The sequence below is a fragment of the Colletotrichum gloeosporioides genome (assembly GCF_011800055.1).
Source record: "Colletotrichum gloeosporioides strain Lc1 chromosome Unknown consensus_12, whole genome shotgun sequence".
Classification (NCBI taxonomy): Eukaryota; Fungi; Ascomycota; class Sordariomycetes; order Glomerellales; family Glomerellaceae; genus Colletotrichum; species Colletotrichum gloeosporioides.
The window spans coordinates 86,723-111,644 of record NW_025544657.1 but is presented as its reverse complement, the minus strand read 5'-3'; the positions used below and the strand labels follow the sequence as shown (position 1 = coordinate 111,644).

Sequence of the window (24,922 nt, the reverse complement as noted above, 5' to 3'; positions counted from 1 at the left end):
TTCATCCCAATACCAAACAAACGCCCCCGTAACCCATTTTCCTAGCCTTACGAAACCTTTTCATGACAACTGATAATGACATCCCTTTGTTTCAAGAGATCCACAACCTCCTCAACACCAACTCCAACGTCGCGTTCTTTGCGCCGAAGTCGCCCTCCAACCTTCTCAGTTCCGCAATCAAGTCCTCCTGCATCCCCTGCAGCAGCTCCCTCGTGGACTCCAGCGCGCCGCACTTCTCCATCTCCCTCACAATGTACTGCTTCATCTCTATCGCCATCGGGCCGGGCTGCTTGTGCTTGAGCACGCCCATGATTTCGGGGCGCGTGCGCGCGCGCTGCAGCGTGAGGATGATGGGCAGCGAGATCTTGCCCTCGTCGAGGTCCTCGGCGAAGCCCTTCTGCTTGGCGTAGGCGTCGGAGACGAGGTTCTGGTAGTCGTCGCGGATTTGGAAGAAGAGGCTTAGTTGGCGGACGAAGGGGCGCGGGTCGAGGTCGAGGACGCTGGGTGGGGTGTTAGTGCGGTTGGGGAGGGGAAGAGAGAGAGAAGGGGTGCTTACTCGGTTCTTGTTGATTCTGCCTGGAGGAGTCGGACGCATAGACGGAAGAGGCCGCCAGTTTCTGGGGGTGGTCGGTTAGTATATATGGTGTTTGCTGTGGTGGTGGATGGCGACTTACTATTGTCAATCATCTCCATGTAGTCCTCCGTCGAGGGGCAGTCGACGTGGTACTTCCAGTGCAGGTCATCTGCCTGTCCGACGAAAAGGCTTTCCAGCTCCTCTGTTGCTTCGTGTCAGTTGTTGATACTTCTCCACACCCTGACAGTGCTGGACGTACCGATGAGGATAGCAGTCTTCAACGGGCTGCGCAGCTTCTGCAGCTCGGCCAGGACCATGACGAAGATGTGGTTCGCGGCGTTGATGCACTGCGCTGTTCCGAAGATCATGTGCGCCGCGGGGCTGCCTCTCCGCAGGGTAGAGTCGTCCTCGATGTCGTCCAAACTGTGTTATCGCAACGTCAGCTTTTTTCTGTTTTCGTGCTATTGCGGATGAGTGGGTTTTTTTTTTCGTACATTAGAGATGAGTCGTGGAGCATGCTGATGATGGTCTTGATTGTGCGCAGCGAGTCTTCGGGGACCTCGAGCCACCAGTTGAGCGCGTCGATGAAGGTGTCTCGGACGCCTTTGGAGGGGAGTGTGGCGAGGTACTTGATTGGAGCGATGACGGCCTGTGAAGATAAAACATGGGTTAGCTGTCTATCTTTTGCTTTTGGGATGTCTTCGAGGGGTCAACTGACGTGGTCGGGAGCAGCCTCCAGTCGGGACGCGTAGGTTGTGAGTCCAGGTCCTTCCGGAAGCAGGGTGTCGATCTTCTTCTTGGACTTTTGGGAGATGTCCGACATGTCCCGGACACCGTCGGCCTCGTCTTCGCATACTTCCTTAACGTCGGCGATATGCTCCTCCTCGTCTTCGCAGCTGCAGAACGTCGTCGACGGCGGGGTCGAAATAGCCTGGTCAACCGAGCCCGGAGACGCATCCGACGAGGAGAACTCGTCCTCAACCTCAGTAGTCGGCAGGGACTCGACACTCTCCGAGACAACCTTCTCCTCACCGGCGCCCTCGCCGTCAGCCACATACCTGAACGCCCCGTCCACAAACTCAACCTCCGGCTGCCGCAAGTCCGCCTTGGACGGGTACCGCCTGGTATACACGCTCCACAGCTCCGAGCCGCAGACCGCGCGCTGCGCGTTCTCGACGTAGAGCTCCTGGTTCTCGGGCAGCCGGCCGCCCTCCTGCGCGCGGAGCGCGTCGAGCTGGCGGAGGTGCTCGCCCTCGAGCTCGGCCTGCTTGGCGTAGAGGATTCGGAAGGCCTCGGGCTCGGAGTAGCCGCCGTGCCGCATGAGCACGGCCACGGCGTTGAAGGGCAGCTCGGAGCCTGGGGTCTCGAGGTGGCACTTGATCTCCTTGGGCCAGCTGTAGAGGTCGTTGACGACGGTGATGGCGAAGTTGGCGAGGTCGACTACCGGGCGGAGCTTGGCTTTGTCTGAGGGGGAGATGCGGAGGCCCATGCCGAAGCAGACCATTTCAGCGGTGACGCTAGGAAGATGGGTTAGTAAAGATGTTCTCAATGGCGGTACCAATTGAGGCAGGTTTACTTACTCAAGACCTGAGTTGACCTTCCGCACGGGCAAGTACTCGTCCAACGTCCTCAGATTGTCTGGAGCAAAGGTGGCGACATCGAGGCCCTGGCTGTAGGATGACATGATGTCCATCGCAAGTTGCTGATCCAGCATGATCAGCTCAAGGACCAGAGCAGCCTGCATCTGTTTTGGCTTGAAGTCTTTATCAGAGCCGGCCGAGCTCTGGGTCTTACTGCCGGGCACTGAGGCGTCTTGCAGCGCGTTTTGGATATCACTGTTGACTTTCTCGATCTGTCAAGAAACTCCGCGTCAGTCCACAGTATTCAAAACGGCTCCTGCTTGAGCCTCGGCGTATATCTCACCTCGTCTCTCTTCGCAATATCATAATAATCATCATTCAAAATGGTAAAATCCGCAAATCGTGTGATGGCCGGCAGCCGCTCCGGAAGACAGTTCGCCATGGCCAGCGCCATTGGGTGAACCAGCCCGAGCCCTGGGATATCTGCCAGAGTCTTGGACTCGAGCTGTGTTGACATGGCGTCGTTGTAGAATGTCTCCATCCCCTTTGACGGCTCTACGCAGATTTGGTAGTTGCCGTGCACATGAGGTCGGAACTTTGACCGCAGCCCCGACGAGGCGACGATGTCGTCCGGAACTGGTTGTGCGAATGTAGGCATGGTGTGTGTGCGTTAAACGCAAGAAGGCAATGCGCGACGGGTTGTGAGAAATCCAAATGTAGGTCAAATTGGCGTGTAAGTCAAACGAAGTCCGATTGTGAAAGTCCAGGTAAAGTTAATTGCCGTTTAAGTGTGGTACGATGACGCGCGCCGCTGTTGCTGTGGAAGACCGGTGCTCGCGTCTTTGTGGTGTGTTTTTCTACATGTATAAAAGTAACCATTACTGGAGACGGCATGAGCTTCACGGCGATGAATGCCATTTCTTGCTATCTGAGGGTATTCTAGGTGACGATCAGATAGAAACCCTTTCGAGTCAGCATCCCCGGACCATGGCGGGGTCACGTAAGTCGCATCCCAAGGGTGTGCATCACAACGGCCTGGGTTCTTGCGGGCGCGCCCACGATTATCAAAGGCCTCACCGGATTGGACCTGAGATGTATATTAAACCAAGCAAGGGTGTTGCCTCGCGAGTCGGAGTCGCAATCCGAGGGGCACGGCGTGCCCCCTCGGACGTTGCGAAAACAACATTCCAGACAACCCCGGCACGTAACACACACTGTCAAAAACTGTCTAGCCCTAGCAAACGCCGCCCCGCGCCGTGTCCGCACCGTGCCCGTGCCGAGCCCGCGCCCAGGCCGAGAGGATCTTGCTCTCGATGGCAGCGGTGGACATGACTCGGCGTGTAAACAACGACTCTGGCGATGCCCACTTCACTCTGCCGCGCGCGCTCGGGATGGCTGCCGCGATGCTAGCTGCGTTCAAACGCCAATATGTCTCGTTATGGGGAATATCCCGGAGTACGCGAGTGCATCTCTGAGTGGAAACAGGGGCACGGGAATCTTTTCCTCTTTGCCTTTTAAACTTTCTGATCGAAAAAAGAACGGCTTCATGATGTCAAAGCTGTGAGAGAGCCCCCTGCCTGTGGTTGGGATCTCTCAAGGGTGTATGACTAGCGCGGAGATCAGCTTTTCTCCCGTCTTTCTCTTCTCTTGGCAAACAGATGTAGTTATTGTGTTTCGTAGGATATCCGCCGACATCCCCATCCACGGCTGTCCTCGCCAGAGGTCGTTTCCAACCAGCAGCATTCATTCCTCTTGTCTCTCCAAAAATTCAACTCAATGTCGATCCTCAAGCGGCTGTATGTCGCGGGCTTCGACGCCGAAGCACTCCGCAATGACGGCTTGTTGCCCTACTTGGTTGCTGCCTCTCTGATGCTCATCGCTTACATGGCGATGGGTGAGAAGGCGGCCGGCAAGGGTGGCTTCCCCATTGCGAACCCCATACGACCGTTCGAGTTCGTCACTTTATTCCGTCTGGCCGCCTTCATCAAGGCGCCCAGAAAGCACTTTGCTTCGTATGCGGAGAAGTATCATGACACGCCGTACTGGCTAAACATGGAGTTGGGGAAGGCGCTCATTGTGCCGGCTTCAATGATTAGCGAGATCCGTGTTAATCCTGTGATGAGTAGTTTGAAAGCCATCCAAGAGGTAGGCTGTCAACATGAAAAGTCGGAAGTCATGTTAACTTGTATCAAGGTCCAAAATGGTTCTTTGAAAGGGTTCGAGCCAATCGGCGATGTTCTTGACCAGGATATGCTGAAGTTGGTCAAGGACCATCTGACGACCAAGAATCTGGGTATGTGTATCATCCGGATTTGAAAAGATACTTAATCCATTTCGGCTTGTGTTGGCTCATTGTTACAATTTAGGTAAGATGATCCCGGCCATCTCAGAAGAAGTTTCAGACAGCCTTTCGGAAGTGTATTCAGACAGCTATGGTGAGTTAGACGATCTGTCCCGGTGTCTCAAAATGCATTGTCGAACTAACAAGAGCAGAGTGGAAGGACTTCAAACTTGGCGCACCCATCGTTAGCCTCGTCGCCAAAACATCCTCAAGAGTCTTTGGAGGCAAAACCTTTTGCCGCAGCGAAGAGTGGCTCGGAGCCATGGCCAAGTACACGAAGCACTTTCTCATCGCCAGTATCACGTTGCGCTTCTTTCCCACTTGGAGCAAACGCTTCGTGCAGTGGATTCTTCCTCCCTGCTGGCTTCTGAGATACGACCTCGTCAGATGCCGCCGCGTCCTGAAGCCTATCATGGACCAGCGCGCGCGCGAGGTTGAGCGGGCAAAGGAGAGCGGCCTCGAGCCGGAGTATGCTTTCGATCAAGCGTTGGCTACGCTCAGCAGGAAGATTGACATGGCGACAGCTCAGATCAGTCTGGCAATGGTAGCTATCCATACTACCGCTGATCTGCTTGAGAAAACACTACTTGCTCTGTCGGAGCACGAAGAGCTTATTGGCCTGCTCCGTCAAGAGATCGTCTCTGTGCTGAGTGTCCACGGTCTCAGCAACGCAGGGCTGGCTCAACTCGACTTGATGGACAGTGTTCTGAAGGAAGTGCAACGGATTAACCCGGTTGCCAATTGTCAGTACTTGCCTCCTCCTTTTTCAATGGTGAAACTCACATTCTAGGCTTCCTCAATCGCATCGCCGTGGAAGATTTCCGCCTCGCCAACGGGATGTTGATTCCCCAAGGCACGCTTCTTGGAGTGGGTCCAACACACATGTGGGACAACTCCTTCTACGAGGACGGCGACAAGTTTGACGGTCTCCGATTTCACCGCATGCGCCAGAACCCGGAGCTGAAGCAGCAGTCGTACTTGGTTTCCACCAGCCCCAACCAGCTCGGCTTCGGACACGGCTCTCATGCCTGCCCTGGAAGGTTCTTCGCCGCGAATGAGGTCAAGATTATCCTGTGCCACTTCCTTCTGAAGTACGAGTGGAGGTTTCCAGTCGAAGGTCCCCATGTTGTTAACCTTGGAGTGCTGAATGCAGCAAGTCCGTGGACAAAGATTCAGATCCGCAGGAGGAAGGAAGAGATGGATATTGGAGAACTTATTGTACCTTATTAGTTAGATATTGTCTCTGCTAAATACCTATCTCCTATACCACTTTTGCGGTTAGTTGGTGAATGGTAAAGCACCAAAAAGTATGTTAGAAAGGCAAAGGCCCTAGTACGTTGTTCTTGCGGAATGTAATAGACACAAAACAAATTTCAAGTTCTGCTGGATTTTGAGAAGAAAATACAAATGGAAAAAAGAAATGATACCGCCTATTTATCCTGTGCTATCTACTTCTCCTGTGGCCATACTCTACCTTACTATCGTCGCTTCTATCGTCGCTTCTATCGTCGCTTCTATCGTCGTCTTCGTTTCTATCGTCGTCGTTCTTTCTATTGTCGTCGTCGTTGTCGTCGCTAGTATGCTCTCCCATAGCAGTAATTAAGTACTGAGGAAATATAGCTGCGTAGACATGGGAAAATCAGGCGTTCCACGATGAAGCAAATGTCGTGGAATTATTGAAGCAACTTAGGAATCATATCACTTTGAACGGCTTATCAATATTGTAGACTGTACATATGGCCAGCTAAACGACCTAAACAAAAATGGTCAAAGTGTTGAGCTTAAGTTGTCCTATAATGCTCTTTGTCTTAGTCGAATGTTGAGTGGACCTCGATCCCACAGGAGGTAATTTTTCTGTCGGCCTAGCCAATTTTGACCAGGCATGTCAACAAGTTCCAGATCGAATCTCCACACCAATCTAGCAATGATGATACAGAGTTCGGCATAGGCGAGACTTTGCGGAATCTTGGTCAGTATTGTCTATCAAGAGGTGTGTGGCACAAGTATTGTAACAGGTAAAACATACTGTCTCCCGATGCAGTCACGAGGCCCAAATGAGAAGGGTTGAAACGCTTCTCTTTTGTCGCTGAGATCGATCTTATCATTTGACCATCGCTCAGGGATGAAAGCCTCGGGCTCAGAGAAATTGTTCGCGTTGTGGTACATGGCGTACTGCCATATTGACACGATGGTCTTTAAGAGGGTCGCGTTAGTTGATGCGCAAACAAACTTTTCAGGGCAAAAATAGAACCACACAGACTTGGCGACTTACTCCTGCGGGGATGTGGTGACCCAGAATGACGTCTCCCTCCTCGCCTATGCGACGCGGCATCCCTGAGGCACCCGGCGGATACATTCTCAGGGATTCATCAATGACGGTTCTGAGGTACTTCAGGCTTTTGGTACTTGAGATAGTAATCTCCTTCTCTTCTTTGAAAGAGCTCCGTACTTCTTGAGTCAGTCTCGCCATGACATCGGCATTTGCTGCCAGAAGGTACGTGGTGCCTGCTAGAGCCGTGGCAGTCGTGTCATAACCCGCCATTGTCAAGATCTGGGCATTCGCTTGGATATCATGTAAGCTCAAAGGTTGCTGGTATTCGATTAGCCTTTGATTGTCATCTGACGAAGTAAGCAGAGTACTCACTTTAGCTTCAAGCCCAGACGTAGGCTCCTTCATGGCTTGTATAAGATCAGGTCGATCAGCCTCATCCAGCCGCCTTTCAACAATGTCGTTTGTGAGCCGCACCATGTTCTCGTGTTTTTGAAGAACAGACTTGGGGGCCATTGCCATGAGAACGCTGAAAATGAGTTGAAACTGCTTCAAAGCGGTAGCAAGAGCAATTGCGGGCAGTGCGTCCAAAAAGAATTGAGCCCAAGGGTGGTATTCCCGTGTATGAAGACAATGAAAAGAATCGCCAAAGCCCAAATCCGTGATGATATCCAAAGCCACGAAGTTGAACAACTTATTCATGTCGATTGGCGTTCGGGGCCCTTGTGACTGTTCATGCTCAGCCAGAATGTTGAACCTGCAGCGGGGCATCGTCCATCAGCAACTTAAACCTCGATGTCACCTTAAGATTGCCTCTGAGGCAGAAAGTGATGAAACTCACAATTGATCAACATGAGACTTGATCAGACCTTCTTGGTCGAGCACCGCTGAGTTGGTGAAGCCGCGGCTCAGGATTCGCCGTAATTGGGTGTGTCTATCCTTTGGTGCTCCGAGAATACTGTCTTTGGCCTCGGCATAATGCACGTAATCTTTGCTGATTTCGCCCCTTGCGGTTTTCCGGCGCCCGTAAATGTCTTTCCAAGCATCTGGTGAGCAGAAGACCAGCTCGTCCGGAGCCACTCGTACAATATCGCCGTATGTTTGGTGCAGTTGCAAGATCTTCCGATGCCCCTGACCTGTGGCACAAGTGACTGCAAATGGTATGCGCGATGCCGCCCAAAGTCTCGGCCCAGGGAACTTGCGCAGAGGATGGAGGACCACGTTATACGAAATCCTCCACAGCGTGTACAGGACACTCTGCAGCATGTCAGACCAACCATCACTATACGCTTACGGGAGTTTCTTCATCACTTACAACGCAAAATAGCAGCGTGAGAATTCTCCTCACACTATCAGACTCTAGTCCAACGGGAGACGAGCTCCAAAGGAGTGACGAGACCATTTTTGGCGATAAGTTCGAGAACCACCAAGAGGAACGCACGTGAGGCATCTGAAAAACACGCCAGCAAACATTCGAAGCTTTGAGCTTGAAGCGGGCCTTCGTTGCAGCCGATAAGAGGTTGCGCGAACATGTTCCCAAACCGTACAGCAACGAAGCTCCTCAAAATCATACCCTGCAGGCAAGGGTATCACTGGAACTCGCGCCGGGGTTGTGTCCAGGGTATCCCGAGTCATTGGCTCGGCTTCCTTCCCGGTAATGTCAATGCACCTGTTTCTCTTGCCGTGCTACATCTTGATCTTCACCTGTAGCCGCGAGTCGTGTTCATCCTCACAGCCTTATGCTCATCTTTGGGGGCTACGGGCTTTACGCCGATCACAACTCATTTTCATTTTCGGCCAGTCCGACTTCAGTCCCGTCCTTGGCCCAGTCGCGCACGCGACATCTTTCGGGCCTTTTCAAATGGCCTTCAGTTTCATACTGTTACTACTACTACACTGCACACCGCCGAATCTCAATTTTGGCTGAAGGGTCTGAGTCGAGATTCACGCCGAGCACCCGAATCTTTGGCTCTTGGCCCTTTATCACTCTCCACTCATACCCCAGAATCAGCTGAGTCAAGATCACTTTGATCTCGGCCGCGGCGAGAAACCTGCCCGGGCACGCGTGATTGCCGTGCCCGAACCCCAGGTGGTTAATGCTGGTCGTTACAAGCTGGGCAACGTTTTCCTTCCCGGGCGTCTGTCGCATCTTCAGAAAGCGGTCCCCGATGAAGGTATGCGGCTCAGGGTAGATGCTCGAGTCCCAGTGACGCTCTGCTGAGACGCCAATGACAGTGCCTTCTGGCAATATCACGCCGTCTGGAAGAGTCATCTCCTCGGTGACTTCGCGAGGCATGGCAACTGTGTAACAACATGGCCTGTCAGCGTCATTTTCTTGAAGATCGTGTGAATTTGTCCGCACATGACTTACCGGTGAGAATAGGCTTGATCCTCATGCTTTCCTTGATGACGCTGTCAAGTAGCTTGAGATTGTAGAGAGATGTCTTGGACCATCCCGATTCCCCAATCACTTGCTTCGCTTCCTCTCTCAGGCGCTGTACCATCTCAGGATCACCGGCAAGATCGTAGACTACTTGAGAAAGAAGATCCGTCGTATTATGCACGGAGGCAATTGAAAGGCCAAGCTGAAGATCCGCGCGATCAAACTTGCGACCATTTGAATACGTCTCCGACCACTCAATACTGTCGTTGTACTCTGTGGGAAGTTCGCCCTTCGCAATGGCTACTGCTTTCTCTTGTTTTCGCTTCTCAATGACAGGGCGGATCAGACTTCGGGCCTGCTCCACTTGGGAACGAAGCTTGCGGCAAGGAGGCAGAAACCAGTGAACAAAGGGTCTCATGAACGCTGGGAACATTCTCAAACTCAGAGCTGCCAAGAAGCCAGTCATGATGTGACTGACGGCAATGTTGAGCCACGCCGGGTCACGGCACAGCTCTTCACCGAGAAAAACGCGCCCAGAGACACGAGCAACAAGCAGATTCAGACGCTGCTTGATTGGAACCTTCTGCCATTCTGCACGAATATTAGTCCACTGTTCTAATCCGACGAGATTCTACATCTGATGGGAGTGTTCCTACTGTCGCTTTGGGGTATCTGTAGAATATCTTCAATGGCCATCTCGGACTCAGCCGGCAAAGGCTCTATAACACTCGCTTGAGACTGGTAAGCTAATGGCCCTCGGACGTCTCTTGATGCCTTTGTACATACCAAGCTCCCTTGTCAATTTGTATTTGCACATATCCAAGACGACGGGCAGGTCGTTCAGACCGCTTGCAAAACCCTCGAAACCCGGGATTTCATGAGAAACAAACTGAAACAACATTTAGAACATTATCATCAAGAAGGACAGAGGGCAGAAGATACCTGGGCCACCACCTTCCCAAAGTCAAGTCTCTTGTCATTCCTGATATCCTCTGCGTATGGGGGAGGCAAGACGGTAAGTGTTCTTCCAGGACCAACGATACGGAAGGGTTTGCCGTTGGCTTGCTCAATTGCGCGCCCAAGAGCCTTTCTGCCATCGAGATAGAAGCTGAATTTGGGCTTGAGGTTGAACACGTCCCACCATTTTCCCTGGTCAAGTATGGGAAGACTTGTAACTGAGACTTTGCCAGCTCTTCTTCGCCGTTCGACGACTGCTTTGTAACTGAAGTAAAACGAGATAGTCGCAAGTATGCACCCGTACAACGACGTGTTGGACGCCATCATTGAAGATGATTCAATATTTTCCTTCCAGTCACTGGCTCAGAAAGTAAGAGGCGACCACTGCAATGAGGTTCAGGGCGGACTTGTGATCGGATGTCATGAATGACCCCTACTAGTATTCGATTCGGGCCGCTTCAAGGGTCCTAGCAGTCGAAGCGCTCCAACAAGTGTTCACCGGTGGCGGCCCCACTTCGAGGCGTTCTGGGATCGAGGCCTGGTCTCTCAATCTTGCGGCATATGCGCATCTAGGAATCGCCCTTTGCGTGCTATTGTCCCAACTTTGTTTGAGCAGAATCTTCCCTGGTTGTACCCATAGTGTCTCCCCTGTATGATGTATGGGCAGCCTGTTCTCTCCAGTCAGTGGTCTCGCGGATTTTGTTGTCTTATCTGCAAAGGAACCTTGTCCCTTGCAGGATCACCATGACATTCGGTATTACCCCATCCACGCCATTGCTCAAGTTTATTGCAGGTACAGATTGCAAGGCTCCACTGACGCGTTCAATGGAACCCGTTCAATTGCTAAGCACGAGAGGTGATCTTCTTCAACTCGGACGAACTACGTCTTCATACACGATTCAGCAGGGCCATGCAAGCGACTCATTCGTACAGTGCAAGCTACATCAGGTAGCACTACAAAATGCAGGGGCTGGAAGAATGCACCCCTAACACAGTATCAATTATAAACGGGTCCCAACAAGCCCAGCGAGACACCAAACCTTATCCTCCCACCGGCATCATCCTCACTTCAACCCCTCGAAACGGGGGAGCAGAAAATCTCGCGGACTACTCCGCATGCCGCTTAGTGTTGCGCGATGATCGCAGAGTACCTTGGGGTTCAGTCCGTTGACTGCACGTGCCCAAGCCTCTGTGACACTTGATGAACGCAAGCAAGCTCCCCACGTGGGTGGAGTTCGGGTGGCAGGCGAGCTAGAGATTAAGGTTGGCGTTTATTATGAATATCTGGATGTTTGACTATACGTTTTATCTTTTCGAAATGATGCCAATGGGCTGTTGAGGATGAAGTGACAATGGCCAATACCCATCGAAGCTCATCCCAGCTCCAGATGTTCAATTTTAGTAGTGGAGTGAAGCAAATTTGAGGGTCATTGGGCAGGCGAAGTGCCATACTGAAGGATGAGATGGCCGTACGAAAGGTGCCCCAACGTAAAATTTGTGGCCTTACGGTAGGAAACTAGCGGGCAATCGACAATCGTTATCGAAGAGCCTCTTATTGCTTGATCAGGTGCAATCGTTCTGTGACTACGGCGCCTCGCAGAGTTGGGAGTGCAACCACTAATGCAGGGCGTGTATCTTCCTTCAGCTCCCAAAGCTCACAGAGTGACCACCGGCAAGACGGAGAGGTGATACAAGAAGGGGAGACACATATTGCTTCTCGTGCACGGCCTTTGGCTCACGGCGATGGGGCGGAAGAACAACAGCAAATGCAGGTAGTCAATCAAAGTTTCTCCAGATGCATTCTTGTCTAGATAACCTTAGCCAATCAAATATCAGCATTGAACGCAACAGGTAGGAGCAAATCGAACTATCTGGCCTCAGAAGTAAAGGGCGGACGCTCTGCCAACCGAATCCTCGGGCGGCATCTTCGGCCATGGTCCAGATAATTCAAGACCATCGAGCCAGGTGCAAAGCCATGCAAATATTAGCTACCCTAGGCACGCCACATATCCCGGCGTAGTGTACGGACACTGAGGTGTTCGTTAGTCTTCCGCCGACGTTTTGGCAGGATATGATAGTATACCACGGAATAGGACTTTGTTTTGCCATTTTGGGGAGAGCATCCCAAGAGGGCAGGTCCATGAGCGGGGTGACACGAGAGCTACAACTTTGTCGTAAGCTCAATACAGAATAAGCTTAATTAGAAACGCAAGGTTTAAATGTTCTCGACGTTGCTCTAGTAGACATGTCTGTAGTTTCTCGGCCACTGGTACCCCCGACCTGCAAGCCCTGGACACCGGAGCTTTTGTCTGAGCAAGACCTTATATCAGGCCGAGATACGTAGCAGGTAACGAGAGCTCTCAGGTTGAGAGAGGTGGGTTTCGTAAATCGAACATAACCAAGGGTGGGTTCCAGTGTGTAGTCGCATATAGCGATTTTCAAACTAGAGGCTGGTAGCGCGGTGCTTGATGCGACCGTCACACGTGAATGTTGCGCTGCCGGTGTTGATTTGTTCCAGTCTAGTCTGATTGCAAGCCAACAATTGTTCACAGGCTCCGTGACTACGACAAGTTGACGCAGAAAGGTACAACGACTGATCCGACATTATCACAACAATTGCAAAAGCCTTCTCAGTTGCTCTTCCCTCTCGTTTCATCTCATTCTCAAGAGCGACCATTCGACTTTCGACGTTTTCTCTTTTGCCTCCGTCCCTTTCTGATACCTCAACGATAAAGAGTGTTCAACTACAGAGGCTTTCGGCTATGAGCTACCTTATGTCTTGCAGTGTATAGGTTCTGCAATTTACAATGTCTTTGAGAGTAAATACAAACACTTGCGGAAGCAACGACGTCGAGTTGATCACCCAGCTCGATGGTCTCCTTGACCAAGGGGGCCCCGGACAAGTGAATAGCGAAACCGAGACGATCCAAAGGAATACGAATTGTCCGATGACGTCGTCATAGCGGAGGCGGACCAATTACATTAGATGAGGCTCACCAGAAGCAAGTGGTGAATGCTGATCTGTGACCTGTGGAGCCTTGGGGCTGCAAGCATGCTAAGACTAGTGTCGGAAATTGCAGAAATCTCGCTCGTGGAGATCTTCGAAGCTTTCTGGTAAGGCTCTTCGCTGTCTATACGCGATACTTCAAGATAGATTAAGCGTCGAGTCATATGTACAACCCATGACTCGTCATTTAGTGCGTAGGCTCGCTACTATGTTGGTACCGCTGAACTTAAACTTGTCCCGTTCTAACAGCCCTCACATTTTTGAGCGGGAGCCTCGCATTGTCACACAACATCATTCCGTAGAGTTGGGCTAATCCCTTTTTTCACGCGTGCGCGGAGCGTGGTGCCTGGCGAGCCTGCCGTCTTGCCGCTGTTGAGGCCTTGCGAGTCACCATATCACTTCGTTCAACCATCGTCACTTTCAAGGCCTGGATCAAGTCAAACATTGCAACGAATCGCGGCATCCTCTATAACACGTTGTTTTTGTAAATGTTAGGTAAGCTAAGAGGTTGTCTTGATGCATGGTCGTTAAGCTGGGTCACAATCTCTACCATCAACTCATATCCAAGTCGAGATCCACTTTTCAAGGGCCTGGTTAAATCTTTCTGGGGCAACTTTCATGATCCAATGTCCAACGCTTATGACTTCAACCGTGTCAAATGCATCATCAATACCAGCCGCATCTTCGACCTCCTTGCCCGCTTCCGTATTGCTCAAAACCAGCCTCGGAATACCTGCGACTTTCTTTGGTCTCAGATAATCCATACCACTCGGCCCTTGCGCATCACTCATCTGGACCCATGCCTCAATCATCGCCGTTTCATCAGCACCCAATGTACGAAGCTTGTGCCATTCTTTGATATAATCCGGCGTGTCTGCAGGATATGTAACATTGTTCTCCCAGAACGTAATCACAGCGCTGTCGAAGTCCTCTTCGAGTGCAGGAAGAAGCTCCTCTGTAACGTTAGGAGCCAGGTAATATGCTGGGTCAACTACTACCTGCCCAAGAATGAGGTCTGGGTAGCCATGAACCAGTTCCGTGACAACAGTGCCGCCTAGGCTGTGACCCATGACGATGGCTTTGTTGGAGGCGCTTGCACCTAGGTGTTTTAAAAGAGCGGCAGCGTCGTCAGCCATAGTGACCGGATCCATGACGACGGGACATGATGGGGACAAGGTGCTGCGGCCGTGACCTCGGAGGTCCATGGTAACGACATTGAAGAGCTGCAGAAGCACAAGAAACATGGTCTGAAAGGCCCAATCGGTCTGGTCGGCAGCCCAGCCATGGACCATCAAAAAGGGGATGCCAGTTGCATTGCCCTGCGTCGTAAAGAAGATGTCTGTTGAATTGAGAGAAAGAATTGCACCGCCGGCCATTGCAGATCCGATGTGAAGAAAACTGTCTGCCGTGGATTCTGCAGGTTTGCCTAGTAGGGCGTTGACTCAACTGCTTGGACTTTGTCGTTCGTTCCGCAGAAAACAGTATTCATATAATCACCATGCACGCATGCGCGCGAAGTGTGACGAGATACGTCATTGGGCCTGGCGTGGGGTCGGCTACATTTGCAATTGGATATTGACATTCGCTCGACTTTTCTAGGTAGGTCCCGATGCAACCGGTAAGCTAGAAGTGGGCCTGCGTTTCAAGAACATACTGAATTGAGGCTAGTATAATATGTCCTTCAACTGCACGCTTCCTTCTCGTATCCTGAAAAGCCAATTTTTCCTTTTTAGGCACAATTACCTTTTTGGGGTCCGAAGTCCTAGATGGATCACGTTGCATCAACCGAAAAGCTCGACAGTCACGTCAGCGGCGTTCGTTCTTATCGTTTACTAAACCTTCCGTTGGATAGACGACGTCGATTCGATGAACCACAGTTGAGGCTAATTGATTAGGGAAATTTTGTCATGTTTGATTTAAATTTGTTTGTCATATTTAGTAGATTTTTTGTCGGACCTCTGTCAAACAAACAAGTCAGACCCCCAGGCTTGGCTGCATTAAGTATGCTACCGTGCGACTTCGCTTGAACATTGTTACTCTTGTCGTGTGGTTCACTTTGAATCTTGTAACGATTCCCCATCTCTGAACATCTAGGAATGAAATGCAGGCTCAAAATTGTCTCGATGCATGGTCTCATTACACCTTTTGACATGAGAAGGAGCATTCAGCGCCCGCCACGATGATTGAGCTCGGTGCTGGAACCCAATCAGGCACGTTCTTGCACTGAATCTCAGGCCCGTATACACCATCGATGATGCCCGATAGGCTGGCGCATGCCTGGATGCGGTCGTCGAAGAATTGCTCAAAAGTGATTTGGCTGAAGCAATCGTTGTAGTCGATATGGCAGTATTTTGCCATAGACACAGCGGCAAGGGCTGACAATAGAGAAACAGAAGAGAACTTCACTAGATTCCACCAAAACCAATTAGATAAGAGCAAAGCGATGGACTTGAAGTTGACCACTTACTGATATTTAGACTTGGGAGGTAACGCGCGGAGGAAAATGTTTACTGCAAACTCGTTTCCAATCTGCGATGTGGAGGTCGGCAAGTGTCTTGGAAGGACTGGTTAAAGTAATATCGAGTGGTAAACTTGGGTGCATCGGAGTAGTGCTGAGACAGCTGTTTTATGGCTTCGCCCGGATCTCACGGAGGGTTCGAACACAACGCTTAGCCGTTCGTACTCTTCAAATTGGACTTTTTCTGGCGTTAATAAACTAGATGATATACTTTACCAGGTAATTAAGTCGTCAATTAACTATGATCATGGGTTCTACCCCGAGCGTTCCCGGAATTTTAGAGTTTAACCATTTCGCCGGTTAAGACTTTTTGCGAGATGATCCACCTCTGTAATACGACAATGAGGCGAAGGTGTAAATCAAGAACGCAGAATGCGGCATGCCGATTTAGCTTTCACGTGGTGCATCCACTATAAACTGAACTAGATGATCGAACACAGGTTCATAACATGAACGGACTGTTCTCTTGCAAAGTAAAGGTCGTGCGGTAGACCCGCACTTTGCTTTGAGTTCTAAGCCAGCCCAGACAGGTTGAGAACTAACTCAGTTGGCTCACGATGTGCAAGGTAGATCCAGATTTCGACAATTTATGAACAGAATCTCATGTCCGACTGATCCGATTGAAGTCGACGACATTGTGCACCTCACACGAGCTATAAAAGTTGAACTCGGTGCTCAGTTTCCGAAGGTGTTGAAGTTCGTATGCGCTAAATTCTACGATCTCCTTCAGCCTATTCAACGCCTAGCATTACGGTCATATCTCTCTTCCACAGGTTTCCACCAATATCACAATGTCATCTCAAAAGAACTTCCTAGCCCTAGCGCTAGCTTACATCTTCCTGTTTCTGTCTTGCGCCTCCGCGAGCCCCCTCCCTATTTCGCCCAATGACGCGGTCAACCTCAAGTCGCGTCAATCTGTGTGTCGACCAATTGTCGGCTGCGTCCCATTCTTCAATGCACCCACTTGGAACAGCTTCGAGCTGACCATCCCTGCACCCGGCGACCCTCTCACGCAGGAAGGCCGCTCGGCCGGAGGAGAAGTCGAAGCTTCTGTCTGGAACCGGGCTGATGGGTCCGCCTTCCTTGGAATCCATCTCGGTGACGATTACGACCTTCCTGCGCATGCCGAGATGCAAATTCAAGCCCGGTTCCGGAACACCGATATCAGACTCAACCGCGCCTCCATTGACCTCGAAGGACAGGGCGCGCTTGGCACAATTCCTGCCGCTTCGATTACCGAGTGGAGGCAAGGTAACCGAGTGGGCAACACCATTACTCTTACAATCAGATGGAGGCTCCAACAGGATCTTTAGAGGCCGTAGGTCAGGTTACAGGCGTCAAAGGTTCCGCGCAATGAGACCTTGGCAACGAATCGTATCGCCATTTTGCCGATTTTGAGAGCGGCCATCAAAAGAGCGATACGGGACAGGATATTTTGAAACTGAGTACAGATCTCGGGGTGCTTCTTGCGTCAATCTTGCACCCATCTTACAACTATGAGATGGGAAAACACACGAAAACTAGAATTAATAACACTAAAGTGTCCTCTACTTCGTAAGGACATCTTCACGTTGCTGTTAATATTCAAAATACGAACTCAAAGCCTTGACACTTCCTCACTACAACATCAAGTACCCTGACCGCTAGCCGCCGCACGAGGACTGAATCTGACCAGGAGTCCTGACTGCTTTGCAAACCAAAACGTCTTGACTGTCCATTCCGGCTCGCTCGACGCCCATTCTAAGTCGAACTGGCGAAGGATCTGGGGCACAAACTTGCCGACTTCCATGATAGATATGTTTTTCCCAATGCACGTTCTTGCGCCAGCTCCAAACTTTAGGCAGCGAATTCATATATTAGCAGTGCTCTTAATCAGATAATACCCGATTAGTGGCGTTGAAGTAGGCAACGATGCAGATCAGAGATGCAGAATTTCGGGGGGCAGTAGACGGGTATGAACACAAGATAGTGCTGTGACTTACGGTCAATAAGTGCCGATCCATGCTCTTGGCCTGCTCCTCAGGGCAGAGCCAACGCTCCGGTCGAAACTCGTCGGCATCCTCACCAAATATTTCGTAGTTACGATGAATGACTGCTGCGTTCATACCTACAATGGTTCCCGCTGGGAGCTGAACTCCGCATAGCTCGACTCCACCTTCGGGCACTATACGCTCGAGGGGATATGATACACCGGGATGCATTCGCATGGCTTCTTTGATACATAGTTGTCTTTTGAAATTGTGTAAGTGTTCTTCATATGAGCTTTTCTGCCTGAGGAAACCATCTCAACGCTCACAAGTATTCAAGTTCCAGGCTCTCGCTGTACTGCACAACGGGGGATAGCTTGCCGTCCCTGTCGGCCTTGTCGATTTCGTGTTGCAGCGTTTGGTACGCGTGTTTGTTCTTCAGGAGATAGTAGAATACAGCGCGGAGAGAAATAGCCGTAGTATCACTTCCAGCGAGACTAGATCCCCAGGCTTGTTAGTAGAACGCGCCTACAATTTAGGAGTATGTCGCGCGCCGAGAACTTACAGATTGTTCATCAAGTGGTTCATAAGCTTCCAAGTACTCATGATGGTGCCGGTGGACTTCTGCTGCTGTCGTAAGTATGCGAGGAAGTCCCGTCTATGAGCAGTGTCTGCTTCTTCAGCATCGTACTCCTTGATGCCTTCCAACACCATCTACTCAGACAATCAGTAAGACAAGCCTTCTGAGCAGGGGATCTGAGCCACTACCGTCCCAGTCGGACATACCTTTGTGGAAGTTGCGATGGGATCTCTGGAGACGGGGACTAGCTTAGAAAAAGCCCTCCTAAGGGCGAGGTTCCCGAGGAGAAACGGATGAAGAGATGGCACCTGCCCGACCCGGCCGACATAGACAAGTCCGAAATCGATACCCGCAATCATTCCCTTGATGTCTTTGCGTTCTTCCATGAATCCGAACCTTCGAGCAAACGAGATTGCGCCGATCACGTCAAAGGCGTACCACTGAACCCAGGTTCCGAGGTCGACAACCTGCCCCTGCATTTCTAACATAGCGTCGGTGAAAATCTGGCTACAGGGGTCTACCAGATACTCAAGTGTTCGTATCGAGCTCATGGAGAATTTCTGGGCAACCGGCCGCTTGAGGGCCTTGTGCTCTTCGGGATCGGTGGTGGAGAACATACTAGGCATGTTTTTGCCCTCGTATGCCATTGATAGGGTATGATAAAACGCAGACTGTTCTGTGAGCATCGATTCATCATTCACTGTCCACCACGTATGTACGAACCTTGAGAAATTTGCTGCCGATGCCATATATAGTGAACATGGCGGAAGGATCGGAGATATCAACGACGTTCGGGGCAGTTCGCACGATTGGTCCATACTTTGCATGAAGATCTCGGTATCGTTCATGAGCGTTTCCATTCCACACGAACATCACTCTCCAAATAGGGCTAAATCTAGCAATCCACGGGCCTGGTATCTGACGAAGACCTGGACGTAAGGCGCGGAGTATCGAGACGGCGACTATGTACGAGACAATTGCCCCCAGAAGGGCTATGAGCTTGCTGTTAAAGAAGCTCATTTTGAAAATAGGCGTTCGCCACTGGAGATTGTGGAAAAATGTGGGCTTGGACGGCATATTCTGGGTCGGGTCAGGCCTGAAGAAGATACGCAATAGTTAGAATCACAGGAGAGTCCAAAAGCTTAAATATCAAGATATCAATGTTGTAGCACATCAGGCAGCGGTCCTTCGGCGTGGTTATTGCTCTTCCTGAAATGTCCTGCTTGCCTCGCTAAGTACATGTGGTTGAGATGTTCCGGTGGAGTCGGACAGACTCACACGATCCATGAATGCTGCCTTTAGTCCAAAGGACAATCGGAAAAAAGTGAAAACTCCGGTGTCAATGAGCTACCCCGCAGTGATCGCATGAGCCTCCAATTACAGTTTCCTGGAGTCTTAGGGTCTATCTAAAGTTGTACCGATAGCTTCCAATTAAAACCCAGTACATCATTCATTCATCTCGACTGGTTCAACTGATTATTTGGATAGATATGGTCCAGTACTATGGCCGGAGCCTTTGAACTTCTTCAGGCAGTCGAAGCGGGGCAGGCCAGCAGTGACTGGCAGTTGTGACCAAAAAAGCTGGACAGTGGTAGGGATGGGCCGGAGGAGGGCGTAGTTAGCCTTAACTCCCCGCTGGCAAACGGCAGACCCAAACACATGTGATATAATTGGGGTCAAATGTGACGTCTTGCATCAGCAAACTTATCCTGGGAACTTCGTCAAGTTTCATTGATTACGTGGGGTATCCCCTATTAAGAGGTCAACTTTTCTCGGAAACCGGACTCGCCATGACGATGCTGTTGCTGGGCGTTCTGGCCCTAGCTTAAAAGCAACTTGTAATATAGCGACTAAAACTATGATAAAGCCCATATGCCAAACATTACACAAATGGTGAAAGAAATATCACGTCGTGCCTCATCGCTGCAAGATGATTATCAATGTAGTCAGATAATGTGTTGGGTGCACCAGGAGGAAATCCCGCCCCAGACCCACTAACATGACCGAAACCGGGAGGGACTGTTGGCCAAAGATGGCCCTGTTCCAGCACTTAATGCCCCCACGCTGGAAAGTTACCCCAGACTTTCCAACTTCCCGGAAACAACCCAGCCCCCTTCAGTGTCCTGGCAAACCTTCGTCATCGCATGCAAGACCTCTCGAGCATAAGCCGGTACAACATGAGTTGATTCCGTTCGCAGAAAAGAGAGGCAAGGATTGCAGCCCAATGCCACCGGCATCCGCCAGCCGGACCGGCGCGTGCCAGCGCTGTCACCGCAGAAAGGTTCGGTGCGACCGTACGAGGCCGTCATGCGCGCCGTGTGCCAGGATCAACGCCCAATGCACCTATGCAGCAAGGGAGCACCAAATTGAGCTGCGACGCCAGGATGTCGAGAGACTTGAGCAGAAGATACGAGACCTTCAAGCAGAGAATGACGATCTATCCGGCAAGTTGGCCGAGGCTCAGCAACAGCGGCGCGAGGAACGGGCAAGTAGCGGAGACAGGCTGGTCACCCCTACCACATCATCAAGCCTCGGTCTACACACCGAGGATCAAAGAGCCTCTGCCGGCGGCAACGAAATCGCCAGCCAAGTTATCCATCTTTCACTCAGTGCTGGGGGAGGAAAAGACTTCGTCGGATCGACAAGTGGTCTTTTCCTCGCTAATCTACTTCAATCGCACAGTCAACCTGCCGCGCCGTCTCAACTCATTGCCAGCCAACCTCCGGGATTAATATCGAACAGCGATAGCACAACAGGAAGCTTCATCCTCAACGCCGCTTCGAGCCTGCCACCAAGGGCCATGGCGACAGAGATAGTGAATGCGTATTGTAGCCATGATCGACTCTGTTACCCATTCCTGTCTCCAAAGGCGCTCGACAAGGCGCTGGATGCCGTTTATGAGGCAAGGAGTTCCGACTCGATCGATCCTGTTGACGGCTTCCTTGTCGATATGACCCTTGCGATCGGCACGGCACAAGTTTACAAGCTCAATTGGAACGGTATCTGGGACGCCGAGGTCCACTACAATCGAGCCCTGACGCGTCTTGTTGATGTTCTCGGTCGGGGCGGGATTACGGCGCTTCAGGCACTGCTTCTCATCTGCCAGTACAGAATGGGCACGACGTCCCACGATACGAGCACAAATGTCTGGCATCTCATCGGAGTGGCAGCGCGGACATGCTTCGAACTTGGCTTACACAAGTCGTCAACTTACACCTTACCTCGAGACGGAGATGAGACGGAAATCGAGGCCAAACAGGAGGATCTGGAGATCAAGCGAAGATGCTTCTGGAGCGTGGTATCCATGGATCGCATTGCCAGCATGATTCTTGGGCGACCACTCGCGATACAGCTGGACGACATCGACGCCGAGCTTCCTCACTCGGAGTCGATCCCGGCCAGTGTACCAATTCAAGGTCACTTGTCTACAGCGCTGTTTGGAACCCCAGAGTGGCATCTGGGCACAGTCATATTCGTCCATATCGTGCGATATCGACTTATCTGTGGAAAGATTCTTAATTCACTACACCGAAGCACGATCAACAGAGAAAGCAACGCCGCATACGAGACTACCCGAGAGGCTTTAGCCGAGGAGCTCCAAACGTGGCGTGCGGGGACTTCTAGCCTCCCGCTCATTCCCGCCGACGCACCTCTCGCATCTCCTGCAGGCAGATCTAGTTTCCGTTCAGCGGAATGGTACGAGCTGCTGTACCACAACGGCATTCTCATGCTATTCCGACCGTCCCCCTCCATTTGCGACGCCTCCAAAAATAGCAACGTTTTGCAGCACATGTTCGACTCGTCACAAGAAGCAATCAAACTATACGCCAACTTACATCGATCCAGAAAAATCAATTACTCCTGGGTCACTCTTCATTCTATATTCATTGCCGGCCTCTCTTATATCTATGCCCTACGCAACCACATTCAGCACATCCAGAACCGGTCTCAAGGCAGTGGAAACGTCGCCAATGCCACCCTTAGTTCAACTCCATCTATCAGTCAGGTTGTCAACGATACTCGTGCCTGCTCTAAGGTGTTGGTCGCTCTCTCAGAAAGATGGGCCATGGCACGCAACTGTTCCGAAGTCTTTGACCGATTGAGTGACGCGGTTGTAGCGGACGTAGTGGAAGCACAAAATGGGCAGACATCGGCAACGACTTTGTCTTTCGCCAATCCGCCCGCAGATGTTGGCCACACATCCCAGCCCGTGGACATGAATCTCACAGACGCCATGTATGGGCACGAGACAAACCAGACCTTTGTCAACATGACGGTGGATGATACGCTACGCGACTGCTTCGGGGACCTGCAGAATATCTACTACGAGCAGTACCATAGTGATGCGATCGCTCAACTGTCACAAGAGTGGCTCTTTGGATTAGGGGAAGCTCCAAGTCGGTACTTTTGAGGCTAACAAACAACAAAATGCCGCAGTAGCCATAAAATAATACATTCTAATGATCTATGTACATGCTTGTTGGAGTTTCATAGCCCACCCTATGATAAGGCACACAATAGCGGAGTCCAGCAAGGCACTTCAGCCGGTGCTTCGTCCAGCAGGGAATCGCAGTATAGGTGTCCAGGGGTCCGGAACAACAACCCGCGCCGACCTCGCCAGGTGCTTAGCTTTGCTCAATTTGCCTTCACGAGGCACCTGTGAGAAGCCGGTTTCAAGAGGAAATACATTTCTGGTTCCATATCATCATCCGTGAACCCTTCCTCGGACGACATTGTTGCTTCAGGAAACGCAAGAAAGAAATGGACCGCAGCGAGCCGCAACTCCATTCGCGCGAGGTGAACCCCCAAGCAAACTGGAGCAGGTTAGACCTAGCACTGTGAACTGGACGCGATATGACGGATGCTTACCACGACTACCCCCGCCGAAAGTGAGCAGTGACTCTTTCATTGCCTTCGTTGCATGTTCCCATCGTCCAGGGTCAAATTTGAGCGGATTTGAGAAAACTCTGGGGTCACGATGCAAGCTCCAAGCCTGCGTACTGACAACGGTATCAGCTGGAAGGTAATAGCCACCGAGTTCCGCACCGCCAGACGGGACGAGCCGGGGCAAACCGGCCGGTGCGGCGGGGTAGAGGCGCAGTGTCTCCTCGATAACGTATCCGAGGTATTTGAGGCTTTTGACTTGTTCGTAATTGAAGTTTGAGGGTAGGCTTCGCAATTCTGCGACGAGGATGTCCCTAACCTCTGGGTGGCGACAAAGCAACCACACGAGGTAGGTCAAGGAATTTGCCTTCATAATCGTTAGCTGTTGGCATTCATCGAATTTCTGGAATGTGGCACTTGCGGTGGTGTCTGAGCCTGCAACGATGTAGCCTACGGCGTTGTCGCGCACTTCAATAAAGCTGAGATTCCCATCGCTCACTTGGTTGTATAGCTTCGAAAACAGCGTGCTTTTCATCTCATCGCCGTTATCTTGCGCCAACTTTTGGTGACGCTTGATGGACTGGTCAGCATAACCAATGAGTCTCTCCTGGTTGGCGACAGCATCGCTTATCACCGGTATATTCACCAGTTTCGATAATTGGAGCAGAAAGGGAAAAGTGACCCGGACTCCTCCGGCCTGGGCCACGCTCTGCATGTCTTTGATGTATTGGTTTTCCTAAGACGTAGTCAGCATGAATGGCCTTGGAGTCGAACGTATCGGGTCTACCTCTCCAGTCTCCAACATCCGGAAGGAGTCACCGAAGCTAAGCTCGCCGATGATGTCAGTGGCCATTGAGAGGAACCAATGATACACGTCCTTCAAAGACAGTAAGTACATATATCGGTAGAGTTGAGTGATGTACTTGCCGTGTAGTCATTCTTCTCCATGTTTTCCCGCATGCGATTCAGTGCCAATCGAATGTTTGATTCGACTACGGGGACGTGTTTCTGAAGTGCAGACTCGGCCATCTCGGACGATAGGAGACGTCGCTGGCGTTTATGGACGTCAAGATTCCGAGTGGTGAAAACATTGACAACTCCAGTGATCAATTTGTCGTAGAGATCCGCCTTCAAGTACTCGCCTTTGATGCGATGTATGATTTGGGCGGCGGCTGGGTCTTGGAAGCTTGCCTCACTAGGACCCAAACGAACCGCGGGACCTGTTGATGTTTAGTATTGCCAGCTAATGGACCTGACAATGCGTCGCGAGAACTGACCGTATTGCACATGCATTTGATGGATCCAATGGGGTCCTCGTCCCCTGGCAACTTCGTATCGTAATCGAAGGTCTGAAATTATCGTATGCCAAGGTCCGGGCAGGTTTGCCATTGGGCTCTTCAGAGAATTCAACAGCTTCTATCTAGTTTTAGCGACTTCTTTCGATTCACGTAGACAGGCGAACTTACCCACGCGACCGCACCTCCGATGACTACCATAAAGGCAATTGCAGCTTGCGGCAAACGGAAGTCCATGTTGACCTTGTCTTATGGCGTTGAATTGGGTAATTTTCTTCTCACCTTGCTATTCCGACAATGAGCATCCATTGCCTGTGTAATCTGGCTTTTGTCATTTATTATATGTGCCATGTCCATGATGGCGAAGAACAGTGCAAGCTTTGGTGGTGAGGGTGACGTTCAATTAGACTTTCAGGCACTGGCCGGGCAAATTACGGACATCTTCGGCACACCGACAGCCGTGAGAGTAACCCACCGAGTTATCCAGTATATCGGCTGTGCTGATTCGCTGGGAAAGTCTGAAACTGGGCACTCCGGTGAGCAAAATTGTCCGGGAGACCGTTAACG

General features: G+C 51.1%; 7 protein-coding genes across 7 annotated transcripts; 3 read left to right on the top strand and 4 right to left on the bottom strand.

Moving 5' to 3' along the window:
* Window positions 1-91: 91 nt before the first annotated feature.
* GCG54_00000376 (Ophiobolin F synthase) lies at window positions 92-2,812 on the bottom strand (the record flags this gene model as incomplete). The annotated part of the gene is made up of 8 exons (XM_045400515.1): window positions 92-500; window positions 557-617; window positions 675-782; window positions 834-997; window positions 1,069-1,223; window positions 1,293-2,091; window positions 2,155-2,426; window positions 2,498-2,812. The coding sequence occupies 8 exons, from the start codon at window positions 2,810-2,812 to the stop codon at window positions 92-94; spliced, it is 2,283 nt and encodes a 760-aa protein (XP_045269490.1).
* Window positions 2,813-3,930: 1,118 nt separating this feature from the next.
* Window positions 3,931-5,725, top strand: GCG54_00000375 (Cytochrome P450 monooygenase 1; the record flags this gene model as incomplete). Its single annotated transcript, XM_045400514.1, has 5 exons — window positions 3,931-4,299; window positions 4,348-4,447; window positions 4,521-4,589; window positions 4,648-5,238; window positions 5,286-5,725. The coding sequence occupies 5 exons, from the start codon at window positions 3,931-3,933 to the stop codon at window positions 5,723-5,725; spliced, it is 1,569 nt and encodes a 522-aa protein (XP_045269489.1).
* A 740-nt stretch (window positions 5,726-6,465) lies between these two features.
* Window positions 6,466-10,428, bottom strand: GCG54_00000373 (Cytochrome P450 monooygenase 1; the record flags this gene model as incomplete). The annotated part of the gene is made up of 9 exons (XM_045400513.1): window positions 6,466-6,475; window positions 6,522-6,688; window positions 6,768-7,521; window positions 7,606-8,046; window positions 8,657-9,065; window positions 9,136-9,738; window positions 9,804-9,878; window positions 9,934-10,036; window positions 10,090-10,428. 9 exons carry the CDS (start codon window positions 10,426-10,428, stop codon window positions 6,466-6,468), a joined length of 2,901 nt encoding a protein of 966 aa, XP_045269488.1.
* Window positions 10,429-16,420: 5,992 nt separating this feature from the next.
* GCG54_00000372 (uncharacterized protein) lies at window positions 16,421-16,942 on the top strand (the record flags this gene model as incomplete). The annotated part of the gene is made up of 1 exon (XM_045400512.1): window positions 16,421-16,942. One exon carries the CDS (start codon window positions 16,421-16,423, stop codon window positions 16,940-16,942), a length of 522 nt encoding a protein of 173 aa, XP_045269487.1.
* Window positions 16,943-17,256: 314 nt separating this feature from the next.
* On the bottom strand, window positions 17,257-23,913 carry GCG54_00000370 (Cytochrome P450 monooxygenase mpaDE; the record flags this gene model as incomplete). The annotated part of the gene is made up of 9 exons (XM_045400510.1): window positions 17,257-17,463; window positions 17,612-17,858; window positions 17,926-18,093; window positions 18,162-18,310; window positions 18,383-18,847; window positions 18,900-19,179; window positions 22,834-22,990; window positions 23,046-23,796; window positions 23,848-23,913. 9 exons carry the CDS (start codon window positions 23,911-23,913, stop codon window positions 17,257-17,259), a joined length of 2,490 nt encoding a protein of 829 aa, XP_045269485.1.
* On the top strand, window positions 20,401-22,587 carry GCG54_00000371 (Pyrimidine pathway regulatory protein 1; the record flags this gene model as incomplete). The annotated part of the gene is made up of 1 exon (XM_045400511.1): window positions 20,401-22,587. The coding sequence occupies one exon, from the start codon at window positions 20,401-20,403 to the stop codon at window positions 22,585-22,587; it is 2,187 nt and encodes a 728-aa protein (XP_045269486.1).
* A 26-nt stretch (window positions 23,914-23,939) lies between the features above and the next one.
* GCG54_00000369 (Tryprostatin B 6-hydroxylase) lies at window positions 23,940-24,592 on the bottom strand (the record flags this gene model as incomplete). The annotated part of the gene is made up of 3 exons (XM_045400509.1): window positions 23,940-24,280; window positions 24,338-24,476; window positions 24,527-24,592. 3 exons carry the CDS (start codon window positions 24,590-24,592, stop codon window positions 23,940-23,942), a joined length of 546 nt encoding a protein of 181 aa, XP_045269484.1.
* Window positions 24,593-24,922: the final 330 nt, after the last annotated feature.